The following is a 15,320-nucleotide window of genomic DNA, read 5'->3' as shown; positions in this document are numbered from 1 at the left end:
AGGAGTAGAGAGAGGGAGAGAAGAATCCCAAGCAGGCTCCGCACTGTCAGTGCAGAGCCTAACACAGGGCTGGAACTCACAAACCATGAGATCATGACCTGAACCAAGATCAAGAGTTGGATGCTTAACTGACTGAGCCACCCAGGCACCCCAGAACTTGTTTACTTTAAATCCTTCTGTTTGCCTTGGGACTTTTTAATACCAATATTAGTGGGATAGTTTCCAGTTTGAAAGCAGTGTCTTCAGCTAGGACTAAGGCAACCAGACAACGTTTAAATTCTCATTTATATCCTACTTTTGCTACTTGTTATCTTTTGACCTCTGGGTCAGGGAGGAAGAAGAAATCAAAAGGAGTTGGGGCAGGTAGAGAAGACTGTGCTGTGAGGCAGCTCTTGGTTACACAGAGGAAGGAAACTAACAATTATTGATCTCTGCCACATGCCAGGCATTCTTAGAAGTTTTGACCTATAGAAGTAGGTGCTTTCCTTTCAAAATGTCGTCGTCGTCGTTGTCATCATCATCATCATCATCATCAAATAATAGTGGTAAATTATTTCAGTTATCAAACCATGTGGTAAATTCAGAGAGTATAAAAATTATAATCTTAAAGATAAGTGTCCTTAGTGACTGTAAGAAAACCTAAAATTGGCTCTTGAGAAATAGGGGCAGTTGTGAAAACATTAAAAAAAGTTTCAAACCAGTGAAAACAACACCAGACAAAACAAAAATGATTTCTTATAGTTCAATAAAGTTAAATTTGTTACCCCTTTATGATATTGGGTAGTAATATGGAGTATTAGAGTGGGTAATGTCCTAGATACCCTTTAGATTAGCAGTGCTACCACCAGAAATAATACAAGTCATACATGTAATTTAAACTTTCCTAATAATCACATTAAAGCAGAAGAAATAGGTGAATTGATTTTAATTGTATATTTTATGTAACCCACTTGTTCAAATAATGTGTCAACATGTAATCACCATAAAATTAGAGATCGTTTGTATTCTTATTTTTACATGAAACCTTCCAAATCCAGTGTATATCTTACACTTACAGCACATCTCCATTCAGATGCTAAATTTTCATTAGAAATGCTTGACTTCTATAAAAATTGCAGTTAAAAAAAGTAGATTCTAGGGGTGCCTGTGGCTCAGTTGGTTGAGTGTCCATCTTCAGCTCAGGTTATAATCTCACAGTTCATGAGTCCGAGCCTGCATCTGACTCTGTGCAGACAGCTCAGAACCTGGAGCCTGCTTCAGATTCTGTCTCCCTCTCTCTCTGCCCCTCCCCCACTTGTGCTCTGTCTCTTTCTCTCTCAAAAATAAACATTAAAAAATTTTTTTGAAAACCAATTTCATAAATTGGTGATGATGCATAGCATTTGCACATATATACTGAACAATTTTAATAACCACATCCATGATACAGTCTCCTTCAGAACACAAATATTTTCAATATGTATCATACAGTGGAATAAATACAAGGGAATTTTAGTAAATTTTTTATAGTAAAAAAAATTTTTTTAAGTTTACTGTTTTGAGAGAGACCGAGTGTGAGTGGGGTAGGGGCAGATAGAGAGGGGAGAGAGAATCCCAAGCAGGCTCTGCACCATCACTGCAGAGCCTGATGCGAGGCTCAAACCCACGAACCATGAGATCATGACCTGAGCCAAGATCAAGAAAAGGATGCTTAACCAACTGAGCCACCCAGGTGCCCCATAAATTCAGATTTTTGATCTCACATAGCTGGCCCATTGTCTGTCTTGATAGAAACTTTTTCCTATCTACAGTCGTTTGAGACAAAACATACCCACAGTATTAATTGGTCAGTATCTCTTGTGAAACTCATGTAAAGCTAAAAATAAAAGTACTTGCAATTTTTCAGATGTTGAATTGATTGACTTTAATTGTTAGAAAAGTCCTTTATTCACTGACACTTGCTTGGTGGGTCAGTTTAAGATCTTTTACATTTTGGGGGTGCCTGGGTGGCTCAATTGGTTAAGTGTCCAACTCTTGATTTTGGCTCAGGTCATGATCCCAGGATTGTGGAATTGAGCCCTACATCAGGTTCTGTGCCACGCGTGGAGGCTGCTTAAGATTATTTCTCTCTTAGAAAAAAAAAAAAACTTTCACATTTTGTAAAATCTTTTTAATCTTTTCCTCGAATTTTAAATCCTAATTCCCTTAATGAAATGACAATTTTTTTTTTATCTCTTCTTCTAAAAATGGTTTTCTTTCTTGAGCAAGAATCTAGGCCATTTTATAGTTGGCCAAAATTATAAGCTCAGATCCTTTACTAATCATTGAGACATTTTTTTGTTGTATAATTCTATTTCATGAACTGCTTTAAGTTTTGTCTGTTGAGAGGCAATTTCTTATTAAATGAATATGCATTTGCTGAAGGTGACTCTTAATATTGTCTACTCCGTTATCTTGAAACCTTTTTTAATATAACATTCATTTTGCTCTGCTGTAACAAATTGTAATTGCCATCCTTTGTAAAATTTGTGACATAACTTCTCTACTTGATACTGCCTCATTAGTGTGCCTTCATGTGAAAGTTAAAATTTTTTTCATAATTTTTAAGCTAGAAAAAAAATTTTATTATAGTTAAAATAAGTATTTCAACTTAACTATCAATTACTGTTTACATAACAGTAACTCTGCTGTCTGTATAAAATATTCACATAAACATTGCAGTGCTGCATTGTTGCATAGAAAAATAACGAACTCAACCATTCTGTTGACATAAACCAGATTGGTAATATGCTAATGCGTAATACTAGAAATGACACATGCACCCATCATGTGATGTAATAATAAAAATGAAACATAGTTTTACCAAAACCGTAAAATTGTGTTTAGTGGAAAAGTATTTTGTAAAAATACTTTAAATTTTTTTTTTCAACGTTTTTTATTTATTTTTGGGACAGAGAGAGACAGAGCATGAATGGGGGAGGGGCAGAGAGAGAGGGGGACACAGAATCGGAAACAGGCTCCAGGCTCCGAGGCATCAGCCCAGAGCCTGACGCGGGGCTCGAACCCACGGACTGTGGAATCGTGACCTGGCTGAAGTCGGACGCCCAACCGACTGCGCCACCCAGGCGCCCCTGTAAAAATACTTTAGATGTTAAGTGAAATTTTGTATCAGTTAGAATTTTTTAAAAATTAAAATTCAATTATTCAGTTGCATCAGTCACATTAGCACAGCTGTAGAGTCTTGAGCAACTTATTTAATTTTTTTTAATGTTTATTTTTGAGAGAAAGAGAGACAGTACGAGCAGGGGGGAGGCAGAAAAGGGGAGACAAAATCTGAAGAAGGCTCCAGGTTCTGAGCCATCAGCATAGAACCCGACACGGGGCTCGAACTCACCAACTGGGAGATCATGACCTGAGCTGAAGTCGGATGCTTAACGGACTGAGCCACCCAGGCACCCGGCACCTTACTTACTTTAATGATGAAAGTTCAGAGAGATGAAGCAACTATATCCAGTTAAGCCAGATTTATTTAGAATGGAGCAAAAGCATAAGTAAATCTATATTTCAGTATATGAAAGTGTTACTTTAACAAATGTTATTTTATATTCTAGGCTAAAGCCATATTACACCAAAAAGAATTACTTTAATAAGAAAAAAAACCCAGTTATTTAGTTTAACTGGACATAGTTTGTTTAAACAGAACAACAACTTTTTTGTAGAGGTTAGAGTTTCCAGTTAGATATTATTAGATATTATGGCTTAGGGTAAATATATGAAAAGTGATCTAAATTTACTCTTAGATGTTGCTCCCCAGTTGAACACTAGCATTTAACATTGTTTTTGTTTTGAATACTGAGTATTTTATTTGTAATACATGCATAAATTTATGTAAACATAAAATGAAAATGTAAGGAAGAATGTAGCAGTGCAATTTGATTCTTCAGTCAATGCTTAAGCTTCATGGAGGAACCAAGTGATTTAAGCCCAGAATCACAGAGTAGACCTTAACCCTCTTAACCTTTATGCTGAGAAGAAGCAAGGAATTAAACCTTTTCACTAATTTAACTTTTTATGTTTTTATCATAAAACTGATAAAGAATTATTCTCCTGCCATTGCTGGTTCTTTGGTCATAGAAAAACACTCCAGGATGTAAAAGGTAGCTTTTGCTGTTTGTGTACATGTTAGGAAACTTGGAGAATACATTAGAGACTCATGATTGACAGCATAGGTAGTCAGTTAATGGGGGAAGGGGTGTTAAATAGTTACATATATATTATTTTAGAGTTTTCAAAAGCATCACTTGAAATTTTAACTTCTGTAAATAAGAGACACAAGCCATGCTTTTGTGTGTGTAATCTTTTTTTTTCATTACTCTCCCCCTTTTCTTCTCATTTTATTATAGACTGATTACAGACATGTAAGAAATATTTTTTGGATTCTGCTGAAATGACCTAATTTTTACTAGTTGCTATGCATTCAAAGTTTAATTTGCTCAGAATGGCAGCATTATTGTCATTATTCTTTGGTAGTTAAAATAGTGGTTTTATACAAAGCTGCTATTCAAAAGAACATATTGGTACTAGCTTGTAAGGTTTTTTGTTGTTGTTGTTAAAATTGGCTTTATTCCAGGAAAAAAATTAAATGCTAATGTACAAGGTAATGTCTATTACATATGAGTCCTTGTAATTGCTTACTGACTTGCTACAAACACACACAATATCTGTTTTGTTTCTTAATTTTTAACAGTGTTGATTTTTTTTTTTTGAGAGAGAAAGTACATGTGGGGGAGGGGCAGAAGAGAGGGAGGGAGAAAATCCCAAGCAGGTTCCATACTCAGTGTGGAGCCGAACGTGGGGCTCGAACTCATGACTATGAGATCATGACCTGAGCTGAAATAGAGAGTTGGATGTTCAACTAGCTAAGCCACCCAGGTGCCCCTCACAGTATCAGTTTTAAAGAACACCTTAACATCTTTCTTCAAAGCAGTTATCAGTTTCCTAAAAGGTGTAGCTGCTGTTTATTTTTGTTTTCTAGCACCTCAGAATGAAGATTCTTCTCAACCATCTGAATTCAGTTTATTTTAGTTAAATTGTTTTAAATGTATATCTTTTAGTTTAGTTTTTTTTTGTTTTTAATTTATCCCTACCTTTTCCCTATTCTTCACTTAAATCTTTCCTCCCTGCAAATTCCCATTATTTTGAGTTGGGAAATATCACCTGAAAGCTTTAGGCTTGAGGCTATGTGAATCGACTTGGTGCTTTTTATTTTCTGTGTATTATGCACCACTAAAAAGAATGTAACACCTGTAGCAGCTTATTTTGTTTTTGAAGGAGAAATTGAAGAGCTTTTGAGTAAAAATGTGAAAAGAAGCTAGTGATCATTGCCTGCATGGCTTTTTTTTTTTTTTTAAAGCTTTTTTTTTTTTTTTTAATTTTTTTTTTTTTTCAACGTTTTTTATTTATTTTTGGGACAGAGAAAGACAGAGCATGAACGGGGGAGGGGCAGAGAGAGAGGGAGACACAGAATCGGAAACAGGCTCCAGGCTCCGAGCCATCAGCCCAGAGCCTGATGCGGGGCTCGAACTAACGGACCGCGAGATCGTGACCTGGCTGAAGTCGGACGCTTAACCGACTGCGCCACCCAGGCGCCCCTGCATGGCTTTTTTTAAAAGGCTTTAAAAAACATTCCATGTGGATTCCAAGTTCTCTTTAAACTTACCACTGACAGTAACTGCCTGCAGAGCCATGTGATCATCTTGGCAGCAGCCAGGCCTTTTAGTGATTTCATTGCTGTGGTTTCCTCAAGCTCTTTACACACATTGATTAATATTTTTCTTGCAGTTATCGCTGTGATGATTTTGTGGTTAATGACACCAAGCTGGGACTGGTACAGAAAGTCAGAGAACACTTACAGAACTTGGAAAAGTAAGTAATAGGCTTTGGGAAAGGAAGGGAGATAGAATGGGGTTGAGGGGTTGTTTAGAATTTTTGAGTGGGATTTGTCTTAATGAGTTCCATAACTTCCATCATGTTTTTAGTCTGATTGAAATGTTAGTGAAGTAAACTTTGGGTTTACTTTGGATATCTGAGACTGTGCCCATAGTTAATGGTCATAACTGAGCATTTATTTCATTTAATATTTATCATAAGTGATAGCCAAGAGTCCATGAGCCTTTTTTTAAGTTATTACCCATCAGTGTACGTATGTATGTCCACACACACATATATACATATATGCATATATACATATATACATATATACATACACACAATGGAGTATTACTCGGCAGTCAAAAAGAATGAAATCTTGCCATTTGCAACTACGTGGGTGGAACTGGAGGGTATTATGCTAAGCAAAATTAGTCAGAGAAAGGCAAATATCATATGACTTCACTCATATGAGGACTTTAAGACACAGAACAGTTGAACATAAGGGAAGGGAAGCAAAAATAATATAAAAACAGGGAGGGGGACAAAACAGAAGAGACTCATAAATATGGAGAACAAACAGGGTTACTGGAGGGGTTGTGGGAGGGCGGATGGGCTAAATGGGTAAGGGGCATCAAGGAATCTACTCCTGAAATCATTGTTGCACTATATGCTAACTAATTTGGATGTAAATTTTAAAAAATAAAATTAAAAAAAAAAGTTATTACCCATCAATTTATAAGCTACTCAATTTATTTGCAAGGGGAATTTTGGAGGTGTAAGGAAAGGACATAAAATGATAGAAAATCATTATAGAGTTACCTTTGATATTCGAAAATCCTTGTCAAATGTTTTATGAGGTCTTCTTAGAAGCACTAAAATTTATGCATTATTTTTAAGGGAAATTAGGTTTGTTATATTATTGTCCCTTTGCACCTGTATGATAGCACAAGATCTTATTTTCTTCTTTTCCTCTTTTTTTTTTATTTTTTTTAATGTTTATTTATTTTTGAGAGACAAAGAGAGGGACAGAGCACGAGCAGGTGAAGGACAGAGAGAGAGGGCGACACAGAATCCAAAGCAAGCTCCAGGCTCTGAGCTGTCAGCACAGAGCCTGATGCGGGGCTCGAACTCACGGACAGTGAGACCATGACCTGAGCTGAAGTCGGATGCTCAACCAGCTGAGCCACCCAGGCACCCCTCTTCTTTTCCTCTTTTGTGAGGGGCTGTGTCACTTGAAATTACAGTAACTTGTGAAATGCTTTGCCATCATAAAGAAATTACAGTACTTATGTGAATAGAATTTTTTAGCTCTAGCAAGATAGGTTGTTATTCAGATAAAACTCCCTGAATCCAAAATTGAAGCAATAAACAGAAATTAAACAGTGATGGCTTTGAAGCTGTACGAATAGAAATGGCTCTGGAATGGCTGCTGATGCTAGTGAAATTTGTACAAATCACCCCTAGTCATCAGGTACCATTTATTTTATTTTGACAGTTGATATTAAAAGCTGTTGTATGAACATACCAAAACTAGGTGTCCCTTAGGAAACTTAAATGTAAAGGCAATACAATATTTTTAAATCATATAATGAGAGGGGCGCCTGGGTGGCGCAGTCGGTTAAGCGTCCGACTTCAGCCAGGTCACGATCTTGCGGTCTGTGAGTTCGAGCCCCGCGTCAGGCTCTGGGCTGATGGCTCGGAGCCTGGAGCCTGTTTCCGATTCTGTGTCTCCCTCTCTCTCTGCCCCTCCCCCGTTCATGCTCTGTCTCTCTCTGTCCCAAAAATAAAAAAATAAAAAAAATAAAAAAAATAAAAAAAATAAAAAAATCATATAATGAGAGAAAATAGCCTGAGGTCTTTGAGTAAAACACGGTATAGTTTTCATTAACTGAAGTCTTTATGCATGTCTTACTGACTAAATAGATTATAAAGCTGATAAGGGAAGAATTGATTTCTTTAAAATCTCAACTAGTTAAAATACTTGGAGTTTAAGTACTCCTTGGCCCCTCTCATTTCAAGGGCTTCCTCCCTTCTTGTAATCTGAAGAGAGCAACAGAAGCCCCAATCTAGGATTAGAGGCGGAAGTACAGGCTGTGTAGTATGTGTGTGTCAGTGTCTTTTTTACTATCTGTTTTTGTTTTAACAGCTCCGCTTTCACGGCTGACAGGCACAGGAAAAGAAAACTTTTGGAAAATTCGTCACTAAACACCAAGTTATTAAAAGTAAATGTAAGTAATTAAAATTTATGCAAATGTAGGAATTGGTTTAGACCTAGTCACTGTTTTTGTTACATCTCTAACACTAATGTTGGTCCTTATGAACTTTCATAAATGTATGCCTTGGATTTGGAATATTTTACGAAATGTTTGCCACTTGTACTAATGATTCTTGATGTGACTGAATACCCCAGTGAGTCCATCTGTCAGTGCCTTCCTTCCATCAGGATTACTACTGTGTTCCTCTCCCTTAGCAAGTGTTCATTCTGAAAGCCTAGTCATGTATTTTATTACTCTTTTCCTGAAGATCCCAAAGTTCTTTGCTTCCTTCTGTTAAAGGTCCTAAGTGCAAATTCTATGGGTCTGAGGTTTTGGTAAGTTTTGTTTCTTAGGACTTCATTAATAAAAGTCTGTCATGAAAGAATATGCTTCCTCATTCTGGTAACCATCTGTTACCAGATGTATGAGCCATGAATACATTAAAAAAATGTAACGGTCGCTAAATACTTACAAATACATCAGTAATTTTGCCCTACACCTGCCTCTCTGCTGTCATGCTAGTTATGTTTAGACGTGCACTTAATTGAAGTGTTACGATTTTGTGCGATAAAGAGCTTAAAGTGTTCCCTGGCCATCTGAGTTATGGGCAGAGAGATTTTGTGTTGGATTGGTAGATTCACTTCTCAGGTGTAATATTTAGATGTCACGGTGCATTTGTAGAGTTAATCAGAAAACACAGCCTTGGTCTTTAAGGGAAATTCAGGTAGCGTTTTAAAGACTGATATCCTGTTGCTAGGAATACATGTATTGGTCTTTTATGCATGGCTTAAAGTTAAAAGTTTGGGGACAGATTTATTTGAGGTGTATATGTTTATATTTTTCAATTTGTAGTAGTTTTAATAAAATCTTGTAAAAGCATTCAGTCTTAAAACTTTATTTCATTTAAGGATCTTCCTGGTTTTTATATCGTGTACTCCATGGTATTTATTAATGCTGATTTCCATATAAGCTTCCACGGGGTACTTCCATTGAGAACAATCCCAGGATCAAAAGTAGGCTTTTAAAAATATCTGGATACTTAGAGAGTAGAACGAGAGTTTGAAATATTCATTGGACAAAAAAGGACCAATTCCAAATTGGTTTGATGCTAGAGTTTCAAATATAGGCCTTTGCTTTGATGTCTGACACAGCCTTCTCTTGGTATTGCTGATGGCCTTTTCTTATCCCATTTTACAGGGAAGCACCACTGGCATTTGTGCCACAGGCCTTCGGAATTTGGGGAACACCTGTTTCATGAATGCCATCCTTCAGTCACTCAGGTAATGTTCAGATCAGAGTTAGTTTCTAGCAAAACGGTTAGGAGCAAAGGCTCAGGCTTCAGATTTTATCTCTGCCACTAACTCTAGTCATGTGGCATGTTATCTCATTTCCCTGTGCCTTAGTTTCCTCATCAGTAAAATTGAGGTTAATAGTTCTGCCTCATAGGATGGTTGGGAAGATTAAATAATATAATTTATATAAAGTGTTTAGAACAGTGTCTAGCAGTAAGTAACTGTTAGTTGTCATTATTTATATACTGTTGCTTCTTGAATGAACTAGAGCAGAGGTCAGAAAACTTTTTCAGTAAATGGCCAGATAGTAAATACTTCAGTCTTTGCATCCCACACACAGTGTCTCATATCTTCTTCTCTTCCCCCTCTCTTCTACCCCAACCCTTTATAAACATCTCTTTAAAAATGTAAAAGCTTGGTGGGGAGCCTGGATCGTTCAGTCTGTTAACCATCAGACTTCAGCTGAAGTCATGATCTCACAGTTCATGAGTTTGAGCCCTGCATCAGGCTCTATGCTGACGGCTCAGAGCCTGGAGCCTGTTTCAGATTTGTGTCTCCCTCTCTCTCTGCTCCTCCCCGCCATTTCCTCCCTTCCTCCCTGGCTGCCTCCTTTTCCCTCCCTCCCTCCTCTCTCTCTCTCTCTCTCTCTCTCTCTCTCTCTCTCTCTCTCAAAAATAAATAAACATTAAATAAAATTTTTTTAAATGTAAAAGGTCACTGGCCCAGGATCAGATTTGGCCTGTGGGCTGTAGTATGCAGACCCCAGGATTATAGGGAACCTTGTTCAGAGTTGAATCTGATTATAGTTGAGTCTTTTTTTTTTTTTTTTTTTTTTTTAAAGAGAGAGTGCATGAGCAGGAGAGAGGGGCAGAGGGAAAGAGACAGAATCCTAAGCTCAATCCCATGACCCTGGGATCATGACCCGAACTGAAATCAAGAGTTGGAGGCTCAACCAGCTGAGCCACCTAGGGGAGTCTTATGTTATTTATTTATTTAATTAATTATTTAACTTTTTTTTTTTTTTTTTTTTTTTACATTTATTCATTTTTTGAGAGACAGTGTGAGCGGAGGAGGGGCAGAGAGAGAGAGAGACAGACAGACAGACAGACAGAATCGGTAGCAGGCTCCAGGCTCTGAGCTTGTTAGCACAGAGTTGGACGTGGGGCTTGAACTCACCAGCTGTGTGATCATGATCTGAGCTGAAGTTGGACGCTTAACCAACTGAGCCACCCAGATGCCCCTATTTATTTATTTATTTTTGAGAGAAAAGGAGACCAAGCACGAGCAGGGGAGGGGCAGAGAGAGAAGGAGACAGAATCTGAAACAGGCTCTGAGCTGTCAGCACAGAGCCCAACGCAGGGCTTGAACTCACGGACCGCAAGATCATGCCCTGAGCCAAAGTCAGATGCCTAACCGACTGAGCCATCCAGGTACCCTGCCCCCCCATTAGTTGAGTCTTAAATATGATCATAAGATCAGATGTTTAGAAGATCTTTAAAGTGTAAGATAAGTAGTAAAAATAAAATACCCAACAAGGTTGACCTCAGTTATATAGAAGAAATTATTTTGAAAGCCATATACTTGTAGATTTTAATGCGCCATCAAAGGCCAGAATAAATTATCTTCCTAAGGCCACCTTGCTAATAAGGAACAGAAATCATACTTGGTCCCACCTTAAAGATACTTTCTCTTGACTTCTCTAGTTTTTTTCAAACAAGAAACTCAAATCACTGCAGAATTCTCCTTATTACTCTGTACTGTATATCTAAACAATATGGTTGGTTTCATGGTTTGTTTTTATTTGAGGAAATTATTGAATACCTGGAAACAGGCACCCCCCCCCCCCAAAAAAAAATGGTGACGACCTTTGGGGGAGGGGAATTGAGGATATAATGAAACATTTTTTAAAGTTTTATTTACATGAGTAATGTCTGCACCCAATGTGGGCTTGAACTCACAGCCCTGAGATTAAGAGTCACATGCTGTTCCAACTGAGCCAGCCAGGCACCCCAGAAGTGAGGAATTTTTTTTTAAAGAGATTTTGCTTTAAGCTCTTTGTTCATTTCTACAAAGTCATCTGTTAATACTGTTTTCTTAGAGTAAATGAAGAAACTTAATGAGGAAACTCAAAGCAATTTCTTGAGAAAGTGAAATCACAGTTTCAAAATTCACATGTGGGTTTTATACAACTTTCTTTACAGTCCTAGTAAATTCTTTTTTTTCTTTTCTTTTTTTTTTTTAAATAATTTTCTTCCCTTCCTTTTAAAATAGTAACATTGAGCAGTTTTGCTGTTATTTCAAAGAACTGCCCGCTGTGGAGTTAAGGAATGGGAAAACAGCAGGAAGGCGAACATACCACACCAGGAGCCAAGGGGATAACAATGTGTGAGTTCTAAGAATATGTCCTTTCTGGCTTTGAGCTACAAAACAAGTGACTCTTACCGGTGATTTCCATTTCATTATGTGAGTTAATAGGCACATACATTTTAAAACACTCTTCTAAAAATTGTGTTTAAGTATGTAGCTGGTAATCTTAATAATTGTTGGAATTCTTTTATTTCTGTTTACCTAATGGGAGGATAAATTTAGCTCTCTACTTATTAAGTCTTTGTGGATTTGAGCTCTCAAATTGATATCTATATATGAAACACAGTTCTAGGTTTAGACCAGCATGAATATCATTAGCCTTTGTGAGTTGATTTGTCTTATAATAGTAGATAAACCTCTTTTGGCTAATAAAATTAATTTGTAGTCCTCACATTAATTATGGGGCAATGCAATCAATTTTTAGTTGACACGGAGAAGGGAAAATTGACAAATGATTATTGAGAACCGATATGTATGCAAATTCAGTGCAGCTGTGCTCTATTTGGGGTTCAGATAATCTCTATTATCTATTATCAGTGGGCACATTTTTTCATATTTTAACATTACTGAAATAAGGCTATGATTTATAATTGGTATATATTTTAACGTAATATTCTTTCTGCCTGCCCATTCCTGCTCCCACACACCCCATCCCCACACATTCTGAGAAACCATTTTACGATCTGACATTATTCTGCTTAAGAGGCTCAGGGAAATTACGATAGAACATGTTAGAATAGTGTACAGTTTGCATAGAGCCAAAATACCAGGGAACTTTAGAGCCAGGCATTGGAGTAGGGAGTAGTCATACCACTATAAGTGATGTCTTTAAGAGTTTACTTTGCTAGCAGCATATAGAATGAACTGGAAAAATGCCTGCATTCAAGGAGACTTCACACTTTATAGTATTTGGGTTGGAGGGGATAGCAGTGAAATAAGGAGGAAAAAATACATTTTCAGAAAAATTAAGGACGTATGAGTAGTACTTGATGCATTAGTGTCATTTAGGGTTTAGTTATAAATTGCAGAAATTATCTCTGGCCATCTTAGGCAGAAAAAGAATTTATTCAAAGTCTGTTGGTAAGCTGTTACTGGATGGGTGGAAAATCAGGTCTGGCATCTAGACATCCAGAACCATAGCCACGATCACCCCATGGAACTATCCCATAAGGATATTACTGTCCTCTAACACACTTCCCATTGTGACACCAGAGTTCCTGTTGCCAGCACTGCTGGAGTTGAGTGCTGGGTGAATGCTGCGGTTTCTGCTATTATTGCTGCCTCTGTACTCCAGGTGATGTTCTTTGTCACCAGAAGGAATTTGCCACTGCCCCAGCTTCTTCGCCTCACTAACTTCTGCTTCAAATAGGCAGGACCCAGGCCATGTACCTGAGTGCTGGCTGCAAGGTGGTTTGAGAAAGCAAGTATCTGGGCTTTCCAACTTCCATAGTGGGAAGCAGGCTCTGACTCTTACCCAGACTCTTAACGTGGGGAATTCCTCAAATACAGGAAGAAGGTTCAGGTACTAGGAAGCAAAAAATATGGTTTGTGAGCACACTACTGGATGACAAAGGTTGAGCTATTAGTGAGATACTCTGAGAAACCAGTCAGGTATCTGTGAGGATGGTAGGTGTATTGACAGACACAGGTATTGAAGTTGTTTGGTGATGTTTCAGTTTAACTGGTTATTGGAGGTGTTTCATTCTAGCTACCTGCATAGGAAAACAAAATTAATAGTGACTTAAACAACCGTTGTTTATTTTCTCGTGTAAAAGTTAGAGATTATCCCTCTAGGGCTGTTTGACACCATCATCGTGCTCCTTGTAGCTTTCTGTTCCACCAACCCTAGGGTAGGGCTGTCATCCACATAGTTCAGAGTGGTGCTGGATCGCCACCATTTTGTCCTTCCAGCTAGAAGGAAGGGATTAATGACGACTACTCTTTCTCTTTAAGGAAATTTCTCAGAAGTTGAACACACTCAAAGTTTTTTATTCCAGGAGTTCTTACACCAAGCAAAAATTGGAAGTTCTGTTCCTATGAGAGAAGAGAATGGTTATTGGGCGGTAGTAGGGAGAGTATAGAGAGCAGCTTTAGTGTACATTGGGTTTGAAGTGACAAAGGACATTCAGAAGAAAATTCCCCTTGGAAACTGGAAAAACCTGACTGAAATGTGGTCATGAGAGAATCTGGCTTTTAGATTTGGATTTGGGAGTCATGGTGTAGAGCTGAGTGTTGAAGCTTTGTGATCAGATGAATTGTCTCAGACAGAAATGAGCCGATTCTCACACACTGAGGTCTGGGAAGTGCTCCTTGTAAGTGGTAAGAAGGAAAACTACAGGAAATGGAGAAAGAGATTCTGTTACTTAAAAACTTAAAAAGTTTTTTAAAAATGTACATTTTGAAGTAATTTGTAACTTCTCTATTGCTTTATTGTACAAGTATGCCATTACTCTGGCACACTCCATGTTCGCTGTGGGGTTAAAAAAACCTAGTTTTGTCTATAATTGCTGCTCTTTATGTGGGTTTTTGAGATGCTCTTACTTAACTGTCAGAATTAGGTTAGAAGAAACCAAACCCTTTTTATGTTTTCATTTTTTTTAATATATTTATTTTTTTTAATTTACATCCAAGTTAAGCATATATGTTTTCACTTTTATTATGAGTTGTAGCCAGTTGGACATTATGCATTGTAATAGTAGCCTCTCACTTTCTTCTTTTCCAGGTCTTTGGTCGAAGAGTTTAGAAAGACACTCTGTGCTTTATGGCAAGGTAGCCAGACTGCATTTAGCCCAGAGTCCTTATTTTACGTTGTTTGGAAGATCATGCCAAATTTTAGGTAAGTATTACTTAATGAAGCATATTTTAAAAATCAATATTAGTCTTCATACTATTCCTGGAACAATTTCCTATGAAGCGGTGGTATTCTAAATAATAAAGACTGGCTTTATTTTGTTTTGTTATTAAAATGAGAAGAACAAGAGTTGGATCATTTGACTAGACAAATGTGTATGTTTAAATAATATATAGACATTAAAAATGACTTTAACAAAGGGTAAAGGGTAAGGGCAGTGCCTGGGTGGCTAATTCCGTTAAGCGTCTGACTCTTGGTTTTGGCTCAAGTCATGATCTCACGGTTCACGAGATCAAGCCCTGGGTCGGGCTCTGCACTAACATGACATTGACACCTTGACACCACAGAGCCTGCTTGGGATTCTCTTTCTCCCTCTCTCTTTCTGCCCCTCCCCTGCTGGTGCACACATGTTCTCATGCACTCTTTTTCACACACACACACACACACACACACACACACACACACAGGGAGTAGGATATTTTGTTCTGAAAACAAAGCCCTTATAAATAACTTAGGTGCTCTAGGAAAACATACTGGACAAAATTTCCTTGATTCTTTCAAAAAAAAAAATTTTTTTTTAATTTAAATTTTTGTTAACCAACATACAGTGAAGTATTGGCTTTGGAGTAGAAGTCAGTGATTCAT

General features: G+C 37.5%; 1 protein-coding gene across 8 annotated transcripts in view; it reads left to right on the top strand.

The window, feature by feature from the left end:
* The window catches only part of USP3 (ubiquitin specific peptidase 3), a 104,224-nt gene that overhangs the window by 46,646 nt on the left and 42,258 nt on the right, over window positions 1-15,320 (top strand). For 7 of the 8 annotated variants that reach the window (XM_042941784.1, XM_042941785.1, XM_042941788.1 and 4 more), the window contains 5 exons: window positions 5,821-5,904; window positions 8,057-8,138; window positions 9,363-9,445; window positions 11,729-11,842; window positions 14,547-14,660. In XM_042941784.1, coding sequence (XP_042797718.1) covers window positions 5,821-5,904; window positions 8,057-8,138; window positions 9,363-9,445; window positions 11,729-11,842; window positions 14,547-14,660 — 477 coding nt within the window. The remainder of the gene's footprint in view (window positions 1-5,820; window positions 5,905-8,056; window positions 8,139-9,362; window positions 9,446-11,728; window positions 11,843-14,546; window positions 14,661-15,320) is intronic. The other variant, XM_042941786.1, reaches the window with a different exon arrangement.

This window comes from Panthera leo, chromosome B3 (genome assembly GCF_018350215.1).
Source record: "Panthera leo isolate Ple1 chromosome B3, P.leo_Ple1_pat1.1, whole genome shotgun sequence".
Classification (NCBI taxonomy): Eukaryota; Metazoa; Chordata; class Mammalia; order Carnivora; family Felidae; genus Panthera; species Panthera leo.
Note: the sequence above shows the minus strand (reverse complement) of the source record. Positions and strands in the feature narration are given on the sequence as shown.